General features: G+C 37.4%; 1 protein-coding gene across 2 annotated transcripts in view; it reads right to left on the bottom strand.

Moving 5' to 3' along the window:
• GPHR (golgi pH regulator) overlaps positions 1–19,581 on the bottom strand; it is a 112,421-nt gene that overhangs the window by 40,818 nt on the left and 52,022 nt on the right. Inside the window, exon 6 of one of the 2 annotated variants that reach the window (XM_067151764.2) lies at positions 5,144–5,331. In XM_067151764.2, the coding sequence (XP_067007865.2) occupies positions 5,144–5,331 (188 nt within the window). The remainder of the gene's footprint in view (positions 1–5,143; positions 5,332–19,581) is intronic. The other variant, XM_067151765.2, reaches the window with a different exon arrangement.

Genomic DNA, 19,581 nt, shown 5'->3' with positions numbered 1-19,581 from the left:
TCTTTCGTTTACCTGAATTGTTTAGATGGAGGCCATGTTTTGTATAACAGTATCTCTCAAAACTGCTGCATTCTATAACCTGAGTATTCCGAAAATGTTTACAAATTTTAACAATATCTGTATTGACCTTGTCCACTTCAATGTTCACACACGAGTCTCTACTCAAATCATGCCTGTGGGGCACGTTCACTACAAAAACGTTAGTGTGGGTCAGCTTCCCTAGTGTATGTTTAAGTTGTGATCTTACATTCTTGGCGTCGTCGCGAGCTACGTCGTTCGTCCCACCGATGATAAGCACTGCATCGCCGCTCCCGCAGTTCCTAGTTGTTGCTTCTACGTTTTCCACAACACTGCTGATAGAAGCTGCTGGATATATTTCTCCGGTTGCTGCTATATTCTCGTCGTTAATCACTCCCGCAATTCCCCTTCCTTGGCTATCACCAAACACAGCTACCTTCGCTGATTTAGGCCTAACTGGGTCTTGAGTCTGAATTCTAGGCCTAAATTTTAAACTCGGCACGGCAACGGATCGCGATGATTTGGTTTCACGCGCGCGATCACTTTCTTCCAGGATTAAATTATTTAGGGCAGAAAACCTATTTCTAATGTTTATTTCCGGAAATTCAGTTGTAGATTTCTTCTTAGCCGGCCATCCACGAACTACTTGACACCACGTGTTCGAGTTTGTTACTTGTACCGGTATATCACTCGAAGAATGGTCAGTCCCAAATTCTAGCGATCGCAGTCTTTCTTTTAATTCTTGATTTTCAACTTTAAGAGTCTCATTGTCCTTTTTTAGAATGTTTATAATTTCTAATGCACTTTTATATTCCTCATCGACTGTTTTCGGTGCTTCGTCAACGCCGTCCCCAACAACAACATTCCGAACACACTGCTCACAAATCCAGTCAACATTTTCATTAGTTTTTAAGCCTCTAGGGCAATTTCCGCACTTATAATGCCACCATCGATCACATGAATCACACAACATTCCATTTTTCACTAATTTTCGACATTTTTCCGCACTTTTCGTCACATTTTACGGTTAATTTACTCGGAGAATAAAACACTACGTCGTCATTACCGGGCGCCATTTTGTCAGCATTCTTCATATTTTAAAACCTGGTATTAAGTACTGGTTGTAACAATATATACAGGAAGGAACTACAAAATTAATGAATGTATGGTATTTACATGACACAAAATAATGTTCTTCACTTTCTTAACGGTATGTCTTGAGTGTGTGGAAGCATTCAAAGCAAATGCCTGGATGGAGCCCTGGTTGCTTCTCACAGGTTTTACAGAAGTGGACTGCCTCTCACCTCCCTCCAACAACTTTTCTGTCACAGCAAACCTTACAATCCTTAGTTTTTCCTTCGGGATGGGGGTACAGCAGGTACAGCTTGCCATTCAGTCTAACTTCTTCATCTGTTGAGAAAGGTCTTCCCCTTTTCCTGTTCTGTGTGTTCTGCACATTTCCTTCTAGTTGTCTTACTAAGTTTTTCCTGAACTTCAGATGGGTCATTCCATTGTTACCTTCTTTGAAGAGTAGGAAGGCATTCACTATTGTGATCTCCAGAAACCAGAAGAACATTTTTCTCCACCACTTCACTGACTTACATGTGAATGGGTATGAGCTAGCATAGTGGTCAGAAAGATTAACGCCCCCCCATGTATTGATTATAAGCACATATGACCGTAGGTTTCTCTACAATTTCCTTGGCACCTTGACGTCTTACTCTTTGCATAGGCTGAGTGGAATTGTCATAGAAAAAGGACAGCATAGCAATAATCCCCTTGTCCTTCCAAACCAAGCATGAAGTGTTATCTGTTCGGAGTGCAATAATGTCATGTTGTTTCATTCTCTTTGTTGCGGCTTTTCTCACTTGTAATGGCAGACCTCTCCTATTTACCACTACAGTGCCTGTAATATGGACCTTTAGTTTCAGTAGCTCAGCTGCAAGGTCATAACTAGTATAGAACCGGTCCGTACAGATATAAAACCCAATTTCGTTGGTGCCTTGCAAACCAAATGAATAACTATCCTGCAAGTGAAGGGTAAATCAGGCCTAACAAGTGATTGTGTGGTTATTGAATCGCACATACGTATCCAGTACTTGAGTCTGACAGTAGATAAATACAGAGTTCCCACTTTATTGGTTTCTGCTTATTGTAACACTTGAACACGACACGGCCCTTGAAGCCTACAGTGCTTTCATCAACACTCAGATTCTTTTCTGGAATGAAGTGTTCCCTGAATTTTGTGTCCAGGTACGACACTATATTTCTGACCTTCGAACCTCTAGGTTGTGGGCCTGCCTTATCAGCATCAGGGGAAGAAATATGGAGATTCCAGAATATCTGTAGAAATCTGTCTCTAGAGAACACATCTTTGTAGAAAACCTGCTTATCCAACCAGTCTTCACTAAAATAATCCTGCATTTCTGCCTTCCTGTTCATCCCCATGTCGATAATTACACCAATAAATGCCTTCAACTCCTCTAAAGTCACAGCTTTCCAAGAAAACCAGATAGATCTCTTCTGAAGTGGAGTATTTTGCTGTGTTTTCATTTCGGCAAATTTGTTTGTCTCATGGACAATAGAGGTTAACAACTGATCAATAAAAAAAATAGCTGCCAGTACTCTAGTTCTATTTTAGGTCTATTGCCACTACTTATGAATCCACTGACTAACCTGTAAGGAAATGTGGGTAATCCTGCATCAGCCATTCTCCATGATCTCCAAGGTATGTTTGAAGTCAGCACTGTATGACTGGGACCGGGACGAGTCATAATATTATCATCATCTCCTCCATGATTTCCTGTGACGCTGATATCAATATCGTCACTTGAATCACTAACGGAGATATCACTTTCAGGTCACTATCATCAAAATCAGCCAAAACAGACACAAGAATCTCAGCTTCGGTCAGACTGTGCGCCGCCATGTTGTTTCACTGCGAATGCTATCCATTGTCAAGGAAATGGAGCAATTTTGCCAAGCAAAGAGAAACTAAAACACTCCTATTTGGTTTCTTTTGGTTCCCGGAAGGGACCAGCACTTACCAAATGAAGCACAAAAGCCCTGACATGCCAGGTAACCTAGCAACAAGCGGCTAAACATTGTGTCGACTCAGAGTCGACATACGAGCTATAACGCTAAATGACGGCTGTTGAACTCATTTCAACACACGAGTGGAAGGGTTAAACAACAAGCATCATCATCATCATCATCATCATCATCATCATCATCATCATCATCATCAATATTGTAGCCAACACTCATTAATCATGTTCCAGATGGGCAGATTTTGCCAAAATGGTCATTTCTATCTACTTTTGAATTATTACAAAAATGTACATTCCTCAGAATCTCCTGGAATTGATTTCGAGCATGGCCCTACTTACAGACTCATGACATCGTGACATCTTCAGCAGTTTCTCAGTACATTTTTGTTCAAGGCAAGATAAATAATGTAGTACACAATAGCTGAGTTCAGATTTTTCCAATGTAAGTGATGGATTACCTTTCTAAACAGAATACATTATTGTGTACTGTACAATAAAGTCAAGAACTCTGTCATCAAGAAATTGTTCAAATAATTGAATATGAGAGTAATCATTACTGAGATAGCTCAGCAGAGTGAATTCTTTTGCTGAATTGTTAACAATATCACATTCTTCCAACTCCCAAAATTTTCATCGCCCCTTCACAGAAAAATTACTTTTGCTGACCCTAAGTTGTTTATTCCTTTCATACAGTTCACCATCAGTAGATGTATAATGTATGGGAGAATGTTCTCCATCACTGACATTTACAAAGATCTCTGCCTCATTGTCATCAACAGCATCTTGTCTAATTTTCACACCACCACCTTCTGAGAGCTTCAAATAAACTAATTGTGCTCTAACCCAAAGCTGACATGCTGAGACTCTGATCAGATCCCTACGCTGTTCATCATCATCACTACTGTCATCACTGTTGAGAGCATTCTCAGATGGTTCTGTGAATATATTACTTTCAATAAAGCCATCCATACCTTCAAGGAGATTAATAATCTGTCTCTCAGTCAATCTGAGAAAGATAAAATAAAAGCCATATGTCACTAATATGGTGGTCCCATTTGTGCCCACTGTTGACATACTGACCCAGCGCTTCATTTAAGCTATGAAATGTACAAAAAGTTATCTAAATTCACTTTATGTATAACGAAATATAACTTAACAACATGGGTGCGACATTGCAGTTCATTCACACACGACAATGGGATGAAAAGTCAGGCTACGAGTTTCACCAAGAGGAAAAGTTTTGTCAGTTTCAATTAATGCTTTGATGGGGTAAAAGTACCTTACAGGAATTACTATTAGTACCCAAGTGTTAATATAACGAAAGATCTTCATTGGGGTAATCACATAAACAGGATTGTAAATAAAGGTTACAGATCTCTTCATATGGTTATGAGGGTAATTATGGGTAGTAAAGATGTAAAGATGTGTCACTGGTAAGACCACAACTAGAGTACGGTTCCAGTGTATGGGACTCTCACCAAGATTAGTTGATTTGAAAAAAAAAAAAACCAAACAAAGCAGCACCATTTGTTCTGGATGATTTCAGAGAAAAGAGTAGTGTTAAGAAAATGTTGCAAAGTTTGGGCTGGGAAGACTTGGGAGAAAGTAGACAAACTCCTCAACTCAGTGTTATGTTCTGAGCTGTCAGTGGAGAGATGGTGTGTTATAACATTAGAAGACAAATAAGTTTGAGTGGTATATTTTAAAAGTAGGAAAGACCACAATATGAAGATAAAAATTGGAAATCAAGAGGACAAATTGAGGGATATATTCATTTATAGGAAGAAGAGTTAGGGACTGGAATATTTTATCAAGGGAGATGTTTGCAGATCGGTGATTGATTGACAAGACTGTTATGAATGTCTGTTACAATAATATCTATACCAGGTTCTCTATGTTTTATTTTTGTCTATTAAAAAGATAAAGGCAAGTCAACTGGAAACTTCATGCATAGCCTTCTCATAGCATTTTTTCACAAAGTATGAGCAAATACAATATTTATTATATTTGTGTGTTACTCTCATAATTATTATAGTTACATGTTTACTAACAAAAAATGAGTAGTATTTACTCACAATTAAAATTTTCCACATGCAATACAAAGAGAAGAAATATCCCAGAAAATTGAAGTATTTTCCTTGCCATGTGGAAGCCCACAGCAGTCTTTCTTGCATATTGTGAGCATCATGGGCCTCCAGAAAAAGCTGAAGACTCAATTCCTCTAGAGCTGCCACTTCTTGCTTTAACTGCCAAACATCTGAGTCTAGATAAGGTAACAGTTCTTGACCAGTAAATAAACAAATAAGAAGTTAAGTAAGAGATAGAAAAGGTTTTAAAGTGGACTATGCAGAATTTCTATTTATGTTATCCTAAAATTTAAGATAAACTTAGAAGTTTTTTGGTTTGTCCAATACAAGATAAATTTATGAACCATACCAGAAAAAGAAAGCCAGTTTTTAACAACAGAATAATCTATACTAATATTATCAACACAGCAACTTTGTATATAGGGGGCAATCTCTGGAACCAATTTCAGTAATTATTTTGCCATTAATATGCTTATTTCTTACAGATTATTATGCTAGATTATCAGGTTAGCAGTTTGTTTTTAAAAAGTAGAGCAAATCGCAAAAATTGCACATCCAGAACCCTTAAAAGTGAATACACTGCCTGAACAGTTAGTCTTATTAAATAATGCAGCCCACCAAGCACACCTAGAATTCAATTTTCTATAAATAAGTTTATATTCATTTTCTTAACTCTCACAGCTTGCTAGATAATTATGCTTTTACATGTTACAGGAACATTAAGAGCATAAGGCCTGCAGTGTGGTACAGCTGGGTGGATTAGGGTGAAGATTGTTCTTGGCATCCCTCAGTGGTGCAAGTTATACATTTTTGCCTATGAGAGAAACTTCCTTAAGGAAGATGGCCAGGGGCATTAAAAGAAAGTGTGGAGCAAGCCAAAATAAATTAAAAGGGAACAAACTTCCTAAAAGTATAAGTAATTTTCTCTGCCTACACACTGATGTACACTGATACGAGAGGTTGATCTGAGGTGAGTTATTGTTGGACTGTTCATTATTGTTACCAACAGTATGTAACTATCTCCTCTACTTATTCTGCACTTTATCCTACCTTCGCCTGCCGTATTTTCTTCGGCCACTTTGCCGCCATTGTCTCTCTATACTGCTGCATCCGTCTGCTCTCCGGCTCTCTTCAACATGTAACCATGACGTCATCTCCTTCTGACGTTGCGACATTCGCCACCTATCGCCATGCGTGCTGTATACATCTCTGTGGACATGTGATTGTGACGTGGCATTTCTCGAACATGCTGGCGTTTATTATTGTAAAATTCTACACTTTTCCTTGTTCCTTTATATTCATGGGCTCCACTCCTCACAAATTGAGTCTGTTCTCGCATCGGAGTGGTGGAGCACCGTATATCTGCATTACACCTGCTGTTTCTTTTGGTGAACAAGAACTATGAACTTATTTCTTCAACTTCATATTTATTAGGCTATTTGGCCTCTATTTGTCTTTATTCTCGCCAGCTTACACCAGTGCTGACATTATGCTAACAGACTCCACTCTTCTCTCTGTTAAATATGGATTTTACCCAGGACTATGAGAACTGTTATCTGCATATTCACATGGCCTTTTTGAAGTGAATTACTATGCCACGCATCTGAGACTTTTATGACATACTACCCCGGCGAAGGGAATCTTTCCCATAGTTCATCCTTGTTTCCATTTCCCTGTCCTCTGCTTTATTTTTATCCTTATCTTACTTTGGAGTTCTTTTGATTTCACTATATTGTACTTTTAATGTTTCTGGTTTTTATTCTCTCCTTGAAGCATATATATTCTTCAAACATTGTAAATGTGGCATATTTTCACTCGTTTCTCGAGCTTATCTTGCTATTCCTAGGCAATATTCTTTGGGTGTCTTGTATCTTATCACAGATGTTAAATTGTTCCACTTGTTAATTTTTAATATGTATATTTATTGCCTTGTTTATATATTATTTTCTTTCTCTTGCCCTTTTCACTCCCTCTGGGTGGTTCTTATTTACTAGCTGCGCGCTTCCTTTTTATGGACTCTGCGTTTCTATATTATCACAATTTATATATTTGCCTAATTGCTAGTCTTCCGGCTTGCGTTGATTACTGACGTCCTGTACGTTCTTATATGCCGCTGACCCGTTTAATATTTACTATATTTATACTATATATCTGGGCCCATTACAAGTTTAGTGGCAGTGTATATCAAGTCTGATTGTAGTAAACCCATCACATGTTTGATAGCAGAGCACCACAAGTATTAAAATTCAAATATGTATAACTTCAAAGTGGGCAGAGCTGTGGAAACTGCTAGTAAATAATAAACTGGGTTTTTTCTTTCTCCAGAAATGCACTAGTGTTTCACAAATTTATATCTTATGTTCCACAGACTGAACAATTAAAGGTTATATTAACTAAGTCAACTGAAAACAATCTTAACAAATCTTCAAAAAAAAAAAATCCAAGAGTAAGTTCACAGAAAACACTGAAGTCTAAGAACTGCAGCAAAGTACTATTACCACCACAGTACCACCGAAAACGCATGAAACATTCTAAGTATAGTCTACTTATGTACTACCAATTAAGAAACAACTCCAAGAAACTAATAGCAAAAGCACATAAACAGTACATTTCTCAGTTGAAAAGTAATACTGGTATTAAAAGAGATCCTAAATCATTCTGGAATTTTATAAAACACAAAAAGCAAAGTTACGTACTTCCACAGTACATGACCCTCAATGGTAATCATTTAAGTGTAAGGAGATATAAATTATTTTACAATTTGCTTTATGTTGCACCGACCCGCATACAGATAGGTCTTATGGCAACGATGGGACAGCAATGGGCTAGAAGTGGTAAGGAAGCAGCCGTGGCCTTATTTAAGGTACAGCCCCAGCATTTCCCTGGTGTGAAAATGGGAAACTATGGAAAACCATCTACAAGGCTGCTGACAGTGGGGTTTAAACCCACTATCTCTCGAGTACTGGATACTAGCCGCACGTAGGCAACTGCAGCTATCGAGTTCGGTGTAATATTACTAAGAATAGGTAAAATGAAATCCAGGTATAACCATATCAGAACCACAATTCATTTTCAGTCGTCTACAAGTAAAGGAATATTGGTGTTTAGTGTTTGTTTGCAGTAATCTGCGATTAGTGGTATTTATTTACAATTTCCATACTGAGTAGTTCCATAGTGTTCGCTAGATTCAGGACGGCGTGAAAGAAGAAATATCTCTTTCTTTTTAATATTATTATTAAAACATCAGTAGGTTTGTTGATAAAATACTTACAAAGACGGGATATTAAAAAGAGTCTTAACTTCGGCAGCGGTTATATTAGTGCAGGCAATTGACAGGGTATTTCAAACAGCAGTTCAACTGTTCCACCTATCATGAAGGTAATAACTTCTTTAAATAACGCGATACTGTTGTAAATTTTGTTTAAAGAAAGGATTTCAACAGAATATACAGTATTTCACTGGTGAAATAGTTAACAGTCGTATAGTTATTGATTATTGTCACTCTTCGTATTCAAATATTGGCATTGTTGGCTACAGTCGTGAATAAAAGGTGTAGTGTATCAAGAAAATATAAATAAAAATCATAAATAATCATAAACCTATTTTACTAAAACAAATGAACATATTTTACAACTATAACAAAAAGTGTCCTTAAATGATGAAAAATATGAGGTTGTTTACAATAATTTGTTTCAAAACTACTCCAGGGACTTGAATTGCAGTTATTGGGATAGAGGAACTTGATTATTATTAGCTAACCACTCATATATACTGAAAGATCGAGGGTGTGAAATATAAATTACGGATACTTCAACTGCCTACTCAGAACTACAAATGATCAGAACACAATGATGTTTATTTGTCGGACTTTAAAAAACTGACTGTGGAAAAAGAACAGCAACTAGTGGAAAATTGTAAAATTTCTTATTTTATTTTCTATATGTGATGATATTTAGGGTTGTTTAATTACTCTATTACTTCTCCAAATTTATTTGGTTATTGTGAAAAAATTTTATTATGTAGATAACTGTATTGTGAGCATCTGAATTTTAGGTAATAACTTTTGTGGCAGGGTGAAGCTGCACGTGTTTGTGCTGGTAAGATGATTCTAGGGATTTCCTGTTGCATCAGAGAGGTAAAGTATTTGGTCATCAGTTTTCTCTGTGCCCTCATTAGCCAAAATAAAACCCCTTCCTATTAGAGAATGTAATAAAATGCGGGTGCGCTAATTGGTTATTTCTCGATTCACCACTTCCGGCCGCTGGCCACTTGGCCAGAGCCAAGCTTGTTCCCTCTGCCTTTTGTGGTTGGACCGGAGAAGGGAGAAGGTGTCTCCTCCATCTGATGGGTCCCCCGGCCCTCTGAGGTAAGCACTATGTTTTGGGTTTTTAATTTTCAAATGTAGTTTCTTAATTTAAATTTTCTTTACCCTCCAGAGTTTGCCCGGGATTTCTTCCATTTGCCAATTTTAATTTCAAATGACTTAGTCTTCGCGTCTAGTCATACTCATTTTGTTTTAGAGGCATTTCCCTTTTCCTTTTGGCTTTATCAACTGTGTAGTATGGTGTCCCTTAAAAGGGCAAGAATTTTTTTTTTTTTTCATTTATTGAAACGCATACCCTGTTATTGTGTTTATTAGTCTATTGGTTACCCGAGTACAGAATTTCAACTTCCTACATTAATTTTAACCCGTGCCGACGGGGCCTAAAAGATTTAGAAAATAGCTGCTTAAAGGGTCTCTTAAATGTAGTTGTAGATGGTCACTCAAAACAATTATTTTAGAGAAATATAAATGAAAACAGAAATTGATCTAATGCTCTTCTTGTAAGTAACAAAAAAGATACAATTTTTATAGTTATTCATTTGGATATTTCCTCTTCAAAGTCTCTTTTTTTTTACAGTCTGGGTAAATTTTTCTATGTTCTTGCACACAATGTAATAAGAACTGATTTTGTTCTTCATCTGCGGTAATCAAACCATGAAAGTCTGTCATTAGTTTAACATATCTTTCAGCTGTGTCATTAACTGCTTTTAAGGTAGAAACCTTCTTTTTAGCTTCCACAAACGCCACGTTGTCTTTCCATGAAGATACAATTTCTTGAAGGAAACCACTGTAAATTTCAGTCGTGAAAATAAACCTTTACTCTTGACAGAAACAAAATCACTCAAAGATTTCCCTGAAACAAAATAAAAAATACTTGTAGTGCCTATAAATAAAACAAATAAGTTCTAAATTAAATACCAGATTAAACACTACTAGTCTATTACGTACCATATAGAGAGCCAGACATCTCTTCTTTCGATGGAACATAACTCTTTCCGGAATCACCAAAGCTTTCTTTTTGTAAGTTTTCTACAATGTTTCCTTTAGTCTGCTCATCAACTTCATTATCAAAAATTGACAGGATGGCTATTTCCTCTAACATGTACCACAAGTGTTGACTGAACTTGTTTAAAGACGCATTGGAAATCAACTTGTCAACTTTCTCGTAATCTTTTAAGGTCTTTAAAAAACAAAAATCTTGATTTGGCGCTTGTATCGCCAAACCACATTCAAGCCAGGGCTTCACGTAAACTGCCACAATGAATAAACAAACATCTTGTAAAGCTTGTTTCTCCTTAGCGATCATTTTAAACTGGGACTTCCGTAAACACATTTTAAAGGAGTAAATAGCTCTTGCCATCCATCGTGCTTGATGCATTGCACCAGGTCTGATTTTTATTTTATTTTTAATGTCTCCACTCAGAAAAACAATAGAGCTCGCAATAATCATCTCGTACAGTCGATTTTGCCAGCTCATTGTAAAAAAAAGTCACCAATTCAATAATATTTGCCTCACAGAGATGTTGTTGGACAAAATCAGTGCACGGCTCGATGGCACTAGGATTAACATTCTTCCAGTTGTCCCTAAACTTTCTGAACAGCAGAATATCAGGACTGCTAGTGATTTGTTGGATCTTTGATTCAAACACACTTTTGAACACCAGTTCATAAATATGATGGCGGCAAGGAAAGAGTAACAACTCTCTTTCTAGTTTTTGCTCTAAAAGCACACAAGCTCCGTTCAAACGTCCTGTATTAGATGCTGTTGTATCACAGCACGTTATTTGTATGTTATCATCCAGGTTCCAGTCATGAAGGGCATTTGACACTGCTTTTGCTTGCTCTTGACCGGAAGAGTTGTCTAAATTCGGCACAGCAAGAAGTTGTTCTTCCTCGTCATATGAAATAATAATTGGTAGGCGTTCTTCTTTAGAACTTCTTATGTCTAGAGCAGGTAACAATTTTCCATCCCAATGAACAGTAACTACTTCTGGCATGTTATTCTGAAAATCGGTTTAATGGATCACGCTCTATCTTTTCTCATTTGTGTTCGAATGCGTTGAATAGAAGATTTGTTGATCAGGTAATTGTCAAAACTAAGACCAAGTGCTTCAACTACAGACTGAATTATATAAACAGAATCTCTGATGCTTAGTTGACATCTTTCTAAAGTTGCAACTAATTTAGATGTGATAAAATCTTTTCTTCCTCTTCTTGTCGACGTAGCTAAAGAACTTACAGATTGAGATGTGGATGGCAGAGATTCTTCCAGGCTTTCTTCAGAGCTTGTGGATTGTTCTTCTACGTCTTCATGTGTATTAAAAGTTGCAGATTCCAATAAGCTCGCGGAAGGCATTTGCTTTAGTCTCTTTTTATCTTCTGCGAGTTTTCTCAGTCTGGCCCCTTTTTTCAATATCAGCCACCTTTTTGTCAACACCCAATTTTTATTCTTTCAAGAGCATCAGCATGTGCAATATCGAATAAATTATCTAATTCAAGTTCAAAGTTCTCTTCTCGGCGTTTATGTAAATCCTGAATCTTCTTGCTATTTTTTTGCAGTTCTCGCCAGACCTGATAAAGATCCGCGAACTTCTTAACACAATTAGGCACAGCTCTGGTAGGTATTCTAGCCTTTTCCCAGAATATATTGCACTCCCGAATGACAAAAGTTGCGCTTTCACTAACAGTCAACTTAACCTCACATATGTTGAAAAATAGAACTGCGAGAACTTGATGATTAGATAGTAATTTTGCGCCTGTTATTTGGTGATTTACTTTACCAACCAAGAAAACTCTTTTTTAATTGCTCCTTAGTTCCACTGACAACTTCGATACAGAAAAATCCGTGCTAGCTACCCGATAAGCAAAAACTAAGTGACAATAACAATGAGAGCGCGCCACTCTTGTGACGCAACTTGTATAGACATGTTTGCATGCGAGTCGGCACGGGTTGCACTGTTCCAAATAAGGAAATAAAAAATGTTTTCGGGTGTTTTAGGCCAAAATGAATAAAACAATAACCTATGCATTGTAAAATTAAAACTTTGAAAAATAAGGGACACCCTACTGTGTAGTAATTATGTACATTTTCATTCCCCTTTTTTTTGTTTTAATTGTGAAAAATATGTAAATTTTAATTTCCCTCGGTTTTGCCTCTAGTAGTGCTGTTTCATCTTAGCATACTCCCGTTCAGATAAGCCCCTTATTCTGAGGTGATTTAGAAAAGGTTGCTTCCTGAGCAGGCTCTGGCTGAATATTTTAATTATTTACACTCCTTCTGTTCCTTATTTATGTCTTAACATGCAGGTGTGGTTTGTTAATGTGTGTTCCTTCTTTTAAACGTATTTGGCTACAGTATTTCTGTATATTATTTAAAACTCACTGCCGTGAAGCTTGTACTCTTGGCATGATGCCTCTCTTTAAATTTGCTGTGAAATTTTTTTTTTCAAAATGGCGCCCGGTAATGACGACGTAGTGTTTTATTCTCCGAGTAAATTAACCGTAAAATGTGACAAAAAGTGCGGAAAATGTCGAAGATTAGTGAAAAATGGAATGTTGTGTGATTCATGTGATCGATGGTGGCATTATAAGTGCGGAAATTGCCCCAGAGACGTAAAAACTAATGAAAATATTGACTGGATTTGTGAGCAGTGTGTTCGGAATGTTGTTGTTGGGGACGGCGTTGAAGAAGCACCGAAAACAGTCGATGAGGAATATAAAAGTGCATTCGAAATTATAAACATTCTAAAAAAGGACAATGAGACTCTTAAAGTTGAAAATCAAGAATTACAAGAAAGACTGCGATCGCTAGAATTTGGGACTGACCATTCTTCGAGTGATATACCGGTACAAGTAACAAACTCGAGCACGTGGTGTCAAGTAGTTCGTGGATGGCCGGCTAAGAAGAAATCTACAACTGAATTTCCGGAAATAAACATCAGAAATAGGTTTTCTGCCCTAAATAATTTAATTCTGGAAGAAAGTGATCGTGCGCGTGAAACCAAATCATCGCGATCCGCTGCCGTTGCCGCGCCGAGTTTAAAATTTAGGCCTAGAATTCAGATTCAAGACCCAGTTAGGCCTAAATCAGCGAAGGTAACTGTGTTTGGTGATAGCCAAGGAAGGGGAATTGCGGGAGTGATTAACGACGAGAATATAGCAGCAACCGGAGAAATATATCCAGGAGCTTCTATCAGCAGTGTTGTGGAAAACGTAGAAGCAGCAACTAGGAACTTCCGGAGCAGCGATGCAGTGCTTATCATCGGTGGGACGAACGACATAGCTCACGACGACGCCAAGAATGTAAGATCACAACTTAAACATACACTAGGGAAGCTGACCCACACTAACGTTTTTGTAGTGAACGTGCCCCACAGGCATGATTTGAGTAGAGACTCGTGTGTGAACACTGAAGTGGACAAGGTCAATACAGATATTGTTAAAATTTGTAAACATTTTCGGAATACTCAGGTTATTGAATGCAGCAGTTTTGAGAGATACTGTTATACAAAACATGGCCTCCATCTAAACAGTTCAGGTAAACGAAAGATAGCAAATATTGTTCTAGATTTTATTAATCTTAAGATATGTACTGTAAAACAGGCAACTCCCTTGAGTTATAATACTGACCAGGAAAACTAGTAGAAAGAGCCAGCTGTACTTCAAGCTGGCTCAGTCAACTAGAAAAAGAAACTCAGGATAGTAAGGAATTTCAAGTTACCCAATTGCAACAGTTAAGTTTTAGGGAGGAAGGGGGTCTGAGATTGCTCTTGGTAAACTGTCAAAGTGTAGTAAATAAACAATTAAAATTCGGTACATTGATGGAATCTTATGAGACTGATGTGGTGATAGGAGTGGAATCGTGGTTGAAAGAAGGGGTGGGTAATAGAGAAGTATTTCCAGAAGGGTACACAGTCTATCGTAGAGACCGAGGAGATAAAAAGGGAGGGGGTGTGTTTATTCTGGTGAAGGAAACTTACTGTTCACATGAATGGTTTACCGATGAAAGGGATGAAATATTAGGGATAAAATTAGTTTGTGATAATATGAAGGAGGTGGGAATTATAGGAACATACAGGCCTGGAAGAGAGGAAAGAGACATGGAAATCTTTGAGAAAATAATAGATTATACTCGTAAAAACAATAATAATGATATGGTAATAATTGGGAGAGATCTAAATTTGCCTGAAGTTGAATGGAACGGAGCTGCAAGTGAAGCCCATGAACAGAAAGTGGCAAATAAGTTAATTTGGGAGGGAGGATTTACACAAGTAGTACAAGAACCGACTCGTCTCAATAACTTACTAGATGTATTCTTGGTTAAACCATGGGAAATTGTTGATAAAACTGAGGTAATTGAAGGAATAGGAGACCATAAGGCTGTAATAATGGATGTAGGACTCGTACCAAAAAGGCTTAATAAGAGGGTTACACAAGACAAGAAATTGTACAGAAAAACTAAAGTTGATGAATTTGGGACTTACCTTAAATCACAATTCAGTTGTTGGATAAGTGAAGGGAGTAACGTGGATACACTTTGGGCTAAATTTAAAGGAATCATTTGGGAAGGAGAGAAGAGATTTGTACCTGTTAAGAAGGGTAAAATGACCTCAGACCCTGTTTATTATACAAGGGAAATAAGAAAATTAAAAAGAAAATGTAGAATAGTAAACAGGAAAATCAAAGAGGGTAGGGAGAGTAGAGAAAGTAGAAAACAGCTAATGAGGGAACTGAATAGAGTGAAAAAGGAAGCAAAAGAGAATTATATGAATGGCATACTTCAAGAGGGTAATGGAAAATGGAAAAAGCTGTATTCATATATCAGGAATCAAAAAGGAAAAGGAATCCAAATTCCTACAATGGTGGGAGAAGGGGGTGAACACTATTTAACAGATACTGAGAAAGCAAACCTATTTAGTAGGGAATTTAGAGATTCAGTAGATGATTATCAAGAGTTGGAAACCGAAACAGAAGATAGAGAGGGAGAGAGACAGAGGGAAACAAGAAGCTTCTCATTCACAAATGAAGATATTTTCAGAGAAATCCAACTGCTTCAGCAAGGAAAAGCAGCAGGAAGTGATCAAATTACTGGGGAGGTATTAAAGACAATGGGGTGGTACATAGTGCCTTATTTAAAATTTCTCTTTGACTATGTCATAAATAATAGTGTAATACCAAAGGAATGGAAGGAATCTATAATAATACCAATTTATAAAGGAAAGGGTGATAAAAGGAAACCAGAGAACTACAGACCAATCAGCCTGACCAGTATAGTTTGTAAAATTCCTGAGAGTTTAATATCGAAGTACATCAGAGGGATATGTGATGATAAAAATTGGTTCATGAGGAGCCAGTATGGATTTAGAAAGAAATTTTCTTGTGAGGCACAACTGGTGGGATTTCAGCAGGACATATCAGATCAGTTGGATTCAGGAGGTCAGTTAGATTGCATAGCCATAGATCTTTCCAAAGCCTTTGATAGAGTGGAACATGGAATATTATTAAAGAAATTGGAGGGAATAGGATTGGACGTAAGGATTACATGTTGGATAAAAAACATTTCTAAATTCAAGGGTTCAGAAAGTCAAAGTAGGAAATAATGTATCTCAGGAAGAGAAAGTTTGGAAGGGAATTGCACAGGGTAGTATAACCGGTCCGTTACTTTTCTTAATATACGCAAATGATTTAGGGAACAATATAACATCAAAAATAAGATGGTATGCAGATGACATAATTGTTTATAGGGAAATAAACAACATTGAGTATTGTTCAGAATTACAAAGGGACCTTGAAAGTATCCAACAATGGGTTGAAGAAAATAATATGAAGGTTAATGGAGGCAAATCAACTGTTACAACTTTTACAAACAGGAGCTTTAAAACTGAATTTGAATATACTTTGGATGAGGTAGTTATCCCAAAAGATGACAAGTGCAAATACTTAGGTGTGAGATTTGAAAGTAATTTGCACTGGAAGGGTCATATTGATGACATTGTTGGGAAAGCATACAGATCGTTACATGTCATAATGAGGCTACTTAAAGGATGCAACAAAGAACTAAAAGAAAAAAGTTACTTGAGTATGGTTCGTCCATTATTGGAATATGCAAACAGTGTTTGGGATCCTCACCAAGAATACCTAATAAAAGAAATAGATAGTGTGCAGAGGAAAGCAGCAAGATTTGTAACAGGGGATTTCAGGAGAATGAGTAGTGTATCAGAAATAATAAAGGAACTTGGGTGGGAAACTTTAAGTAAGAGAAGGGAGAAAACTAGACTTACAGGATTATATAGAGCCTATACAGGAGAAGAAGCATGGGGAGATATCCGTGAGAGGCTTCAGTTGGAAAATAATTATATCGGCAGGACTGACCACAAATATAAAATTAGAAGGAATTTTAGCAGAAGCGATTGGGGTAAATTTTCATTCATTGGGAAGGGTGTGAAGGAGTGGAATAGTTTACCAGGGGTAGTGTTTGATCCTTTTCCAAAATCTGTACAGATATTCAAGAAGAGAATAAACAGCAACAGAGAAAATAAATAAAGTGTTAGAGGGCATTCAACCAGTGCAGGTTATTGTAAAAAAAAAAAAAAATGTGTGCGAATAAATTAATTCCATCCCCTGGTCTAAGGAGTTTGGACAGCCAAAGTAGGGGACTGCCTGTATTGGTGAAGTACAGTGGGGACTTCGAGGGCCCTGGGACCGCTACGGTACCTGTGAAGGCCCTTCAGGAACTCTGAAAAGTGGTGGCAAAAGGGGCTCTGGTTAAGACGCAGCAGGTCGTTATGCTACTTAGGATCCAGAACGGGTAAAAAAAAAAAAAGTAAATAAATAAATGCAATGTAAATATTAATCTTATACCAGTTGTATAGTATCATTTGAAGTAATTCCACATACTGTATATCAGTTGACTATATTTGTAAGTAGTACAGGAGATATTATAAGTAGAATTTTGTAAACAATATAAATTTATTAAGGACGAGCTGTGTGTTCAATAGAAAACATTGTTAGCGTAAATTGTATAATATTGTATTATAGGAAAATTTTCTTCTCTTGTTAATTTAATATTTAGTGCTTGACAATAATGTATTTTAGTGTACCATTTGCCACCGAGGTAGACACCTCATTTGCAAATAAAGAGATTTTGATTTGATTTTGAACTTTAACTTGAATTATTGATGGCCCCGTTTGTAATGTTATTTTCCAGTCTTTATCATTTTAGTAAATGTAATATTTAATGGGAATCACCGTTACTTTTGTTTTCCCGGCAATGCAATACCTTCTAACTGCCCGGGTAGGGTCCCAACCGCTTCCCATCTGCGTTCCTTTAGTCGTTATGTTGGCTAACCTGGTAGTTATATTTTGATGTTTTCCAGTACTTATCATGCGTGAGTGTCCGATTTTATTTGATCTGGTCTGAAAGTCATTAATTTTCTTAACTCATTGCAGATCGCGGACGGCGTAAGACGTTTAAGCTTGCTCCTATGCCTCGGGCCGTGGACGGCGTAAGACGTTTAATGTTCCGCGCGAAGCAATGCTGTTTATATTCGTCATCTATGCATTCTTACACCTTAGTCAGCGTTACTGGTTGTAGCAGGATGTTGGTTGACGTTTTTGAGATAACCCTCACGTTGAGTGGGCTCATGTTTATCTTAGCTGTTTTAGTGGGAATATCTCAACACTTCCTCGCGTGTCAAGACGGTACTTGAGATTCCAATGCAGTGCGTGTCGTTCATACCGAGTGTAGTATAATGGCTTATAAAACAATGTTTCTTACGGAAGATTAATTATTAGATATTGTTCACAATGATTATTCTGGTGATAAAATTATTCCTGAAATAGACTCAGATAGTGAAGGTGAGAGTGACGAGGATATTCCGATTCCTGAATCCGATAGTCCTATAGAGAAAAGCGAAGTGCCTGTGACATATCATCCTAGTTATTGTCCACCCGTTCCACCATTTACAGAGAATTCAGGTATGAACGTTCAAATAGAAAATAAGCAAGATATTTTGAGTTACATGAGTATTTTCATGAATGACGAGCAGACCAATCTGCACGTGAGTCAAGTGATAAGTGCGGTGCCCCGGCCTTTCACAAAGAATTTGATCGTGCAATTGTGGGAAATATTTGACCTAGTTAAGAATCTCTAAGAATAAGTTGCTAGATTTCCCATTTGCTGCCGTTATCCTCGAAGCAGGTGTCAGGGGTGTGAGGAAGATAGAAAGCACATGCTAACAAACTGTAGTACACGCCTTGTCTTTGTGTCTAGTAAGCCTAAGCTACAGATTGCCAAGCATAGTGTAGCGTCGTAATTAGTATGAATAGGAGTCGGTGAAGTTAGTTGTACTTGTAATATCAACGTACAAACTTTTTAAGTGAAAATGAGCGGAACTCAGAGGAAAGAGATCAAGCGAAAGGCACTAACAATAAAAGAGAAAGTGGAGATTATAAGGAAGGTGGAGTCATCACACTTTCTCGTGTTGCTCTGGCAAAGGAGCTGGGGATGCCGCCGTCTACTTTGAACGGTATTATCGCGAAGAAAGAGGAGATCTCTGCTTCTGCAGGGAATACTTCAGCAAATTGTAAGGAAGTTAAATCTGAAAAGTACGATGAAATAGAACAAGCTCTGCTAATATGGTTTAAACAGCAGCAAAGTTTAAACATACTTTTCAGTGGGACTATTGTGCAGGAGAAAGCCGCATGCAAATTAAGGGTACCTTTTACCACGTCGAACGGGTGGCTGGACCGCTTTAAAAATCAAGCCGGCATCGCTTACAAAACAATTTGTGGCGAAGCAGAGAGTGTAAGTGCGGAGGAAAGGGAAGCGCGGAAGGAAATGGTTCTGCCTGCTAAAATAAGCAAACCTTGCAAGGTTTTTATATAACTTAATATGTTCCCTTCTCTTATCAAATATATTTATAATAATGTTCAATTATTTTAACTTACTTTATCTCTAAAAATATTGTCATGATAATCGAATTTTTATATTGTGGCTTTCTGTTAGCAGCTCTTATATATCGGCCTATTTCGGTATTGTTCACAAACAAGGAAATCTGTTGGCTGTGTGTTTCACATGTATTTCAAAGTACAGAATAAGTTT

This window comes from Anabrus simplex, chromosome 7, assembly GCF_040414725.1.
Source record: "Anabrus simplex isolate iqAnaSimp1 chromosome 7, ASM4041472v1, whole genome shotgun sequence".
Lineage (NCBI taxonomy): Eukaryota > Metazoa > Arthropoda > Insecta > Orthoptera > Tettigoniidae > Anabrus > Anabrus simplex.
Note: the sequence above shows the minus strand (reverse complement) of the source record. Positions and strands in the feature narration are given on the sequence as shown.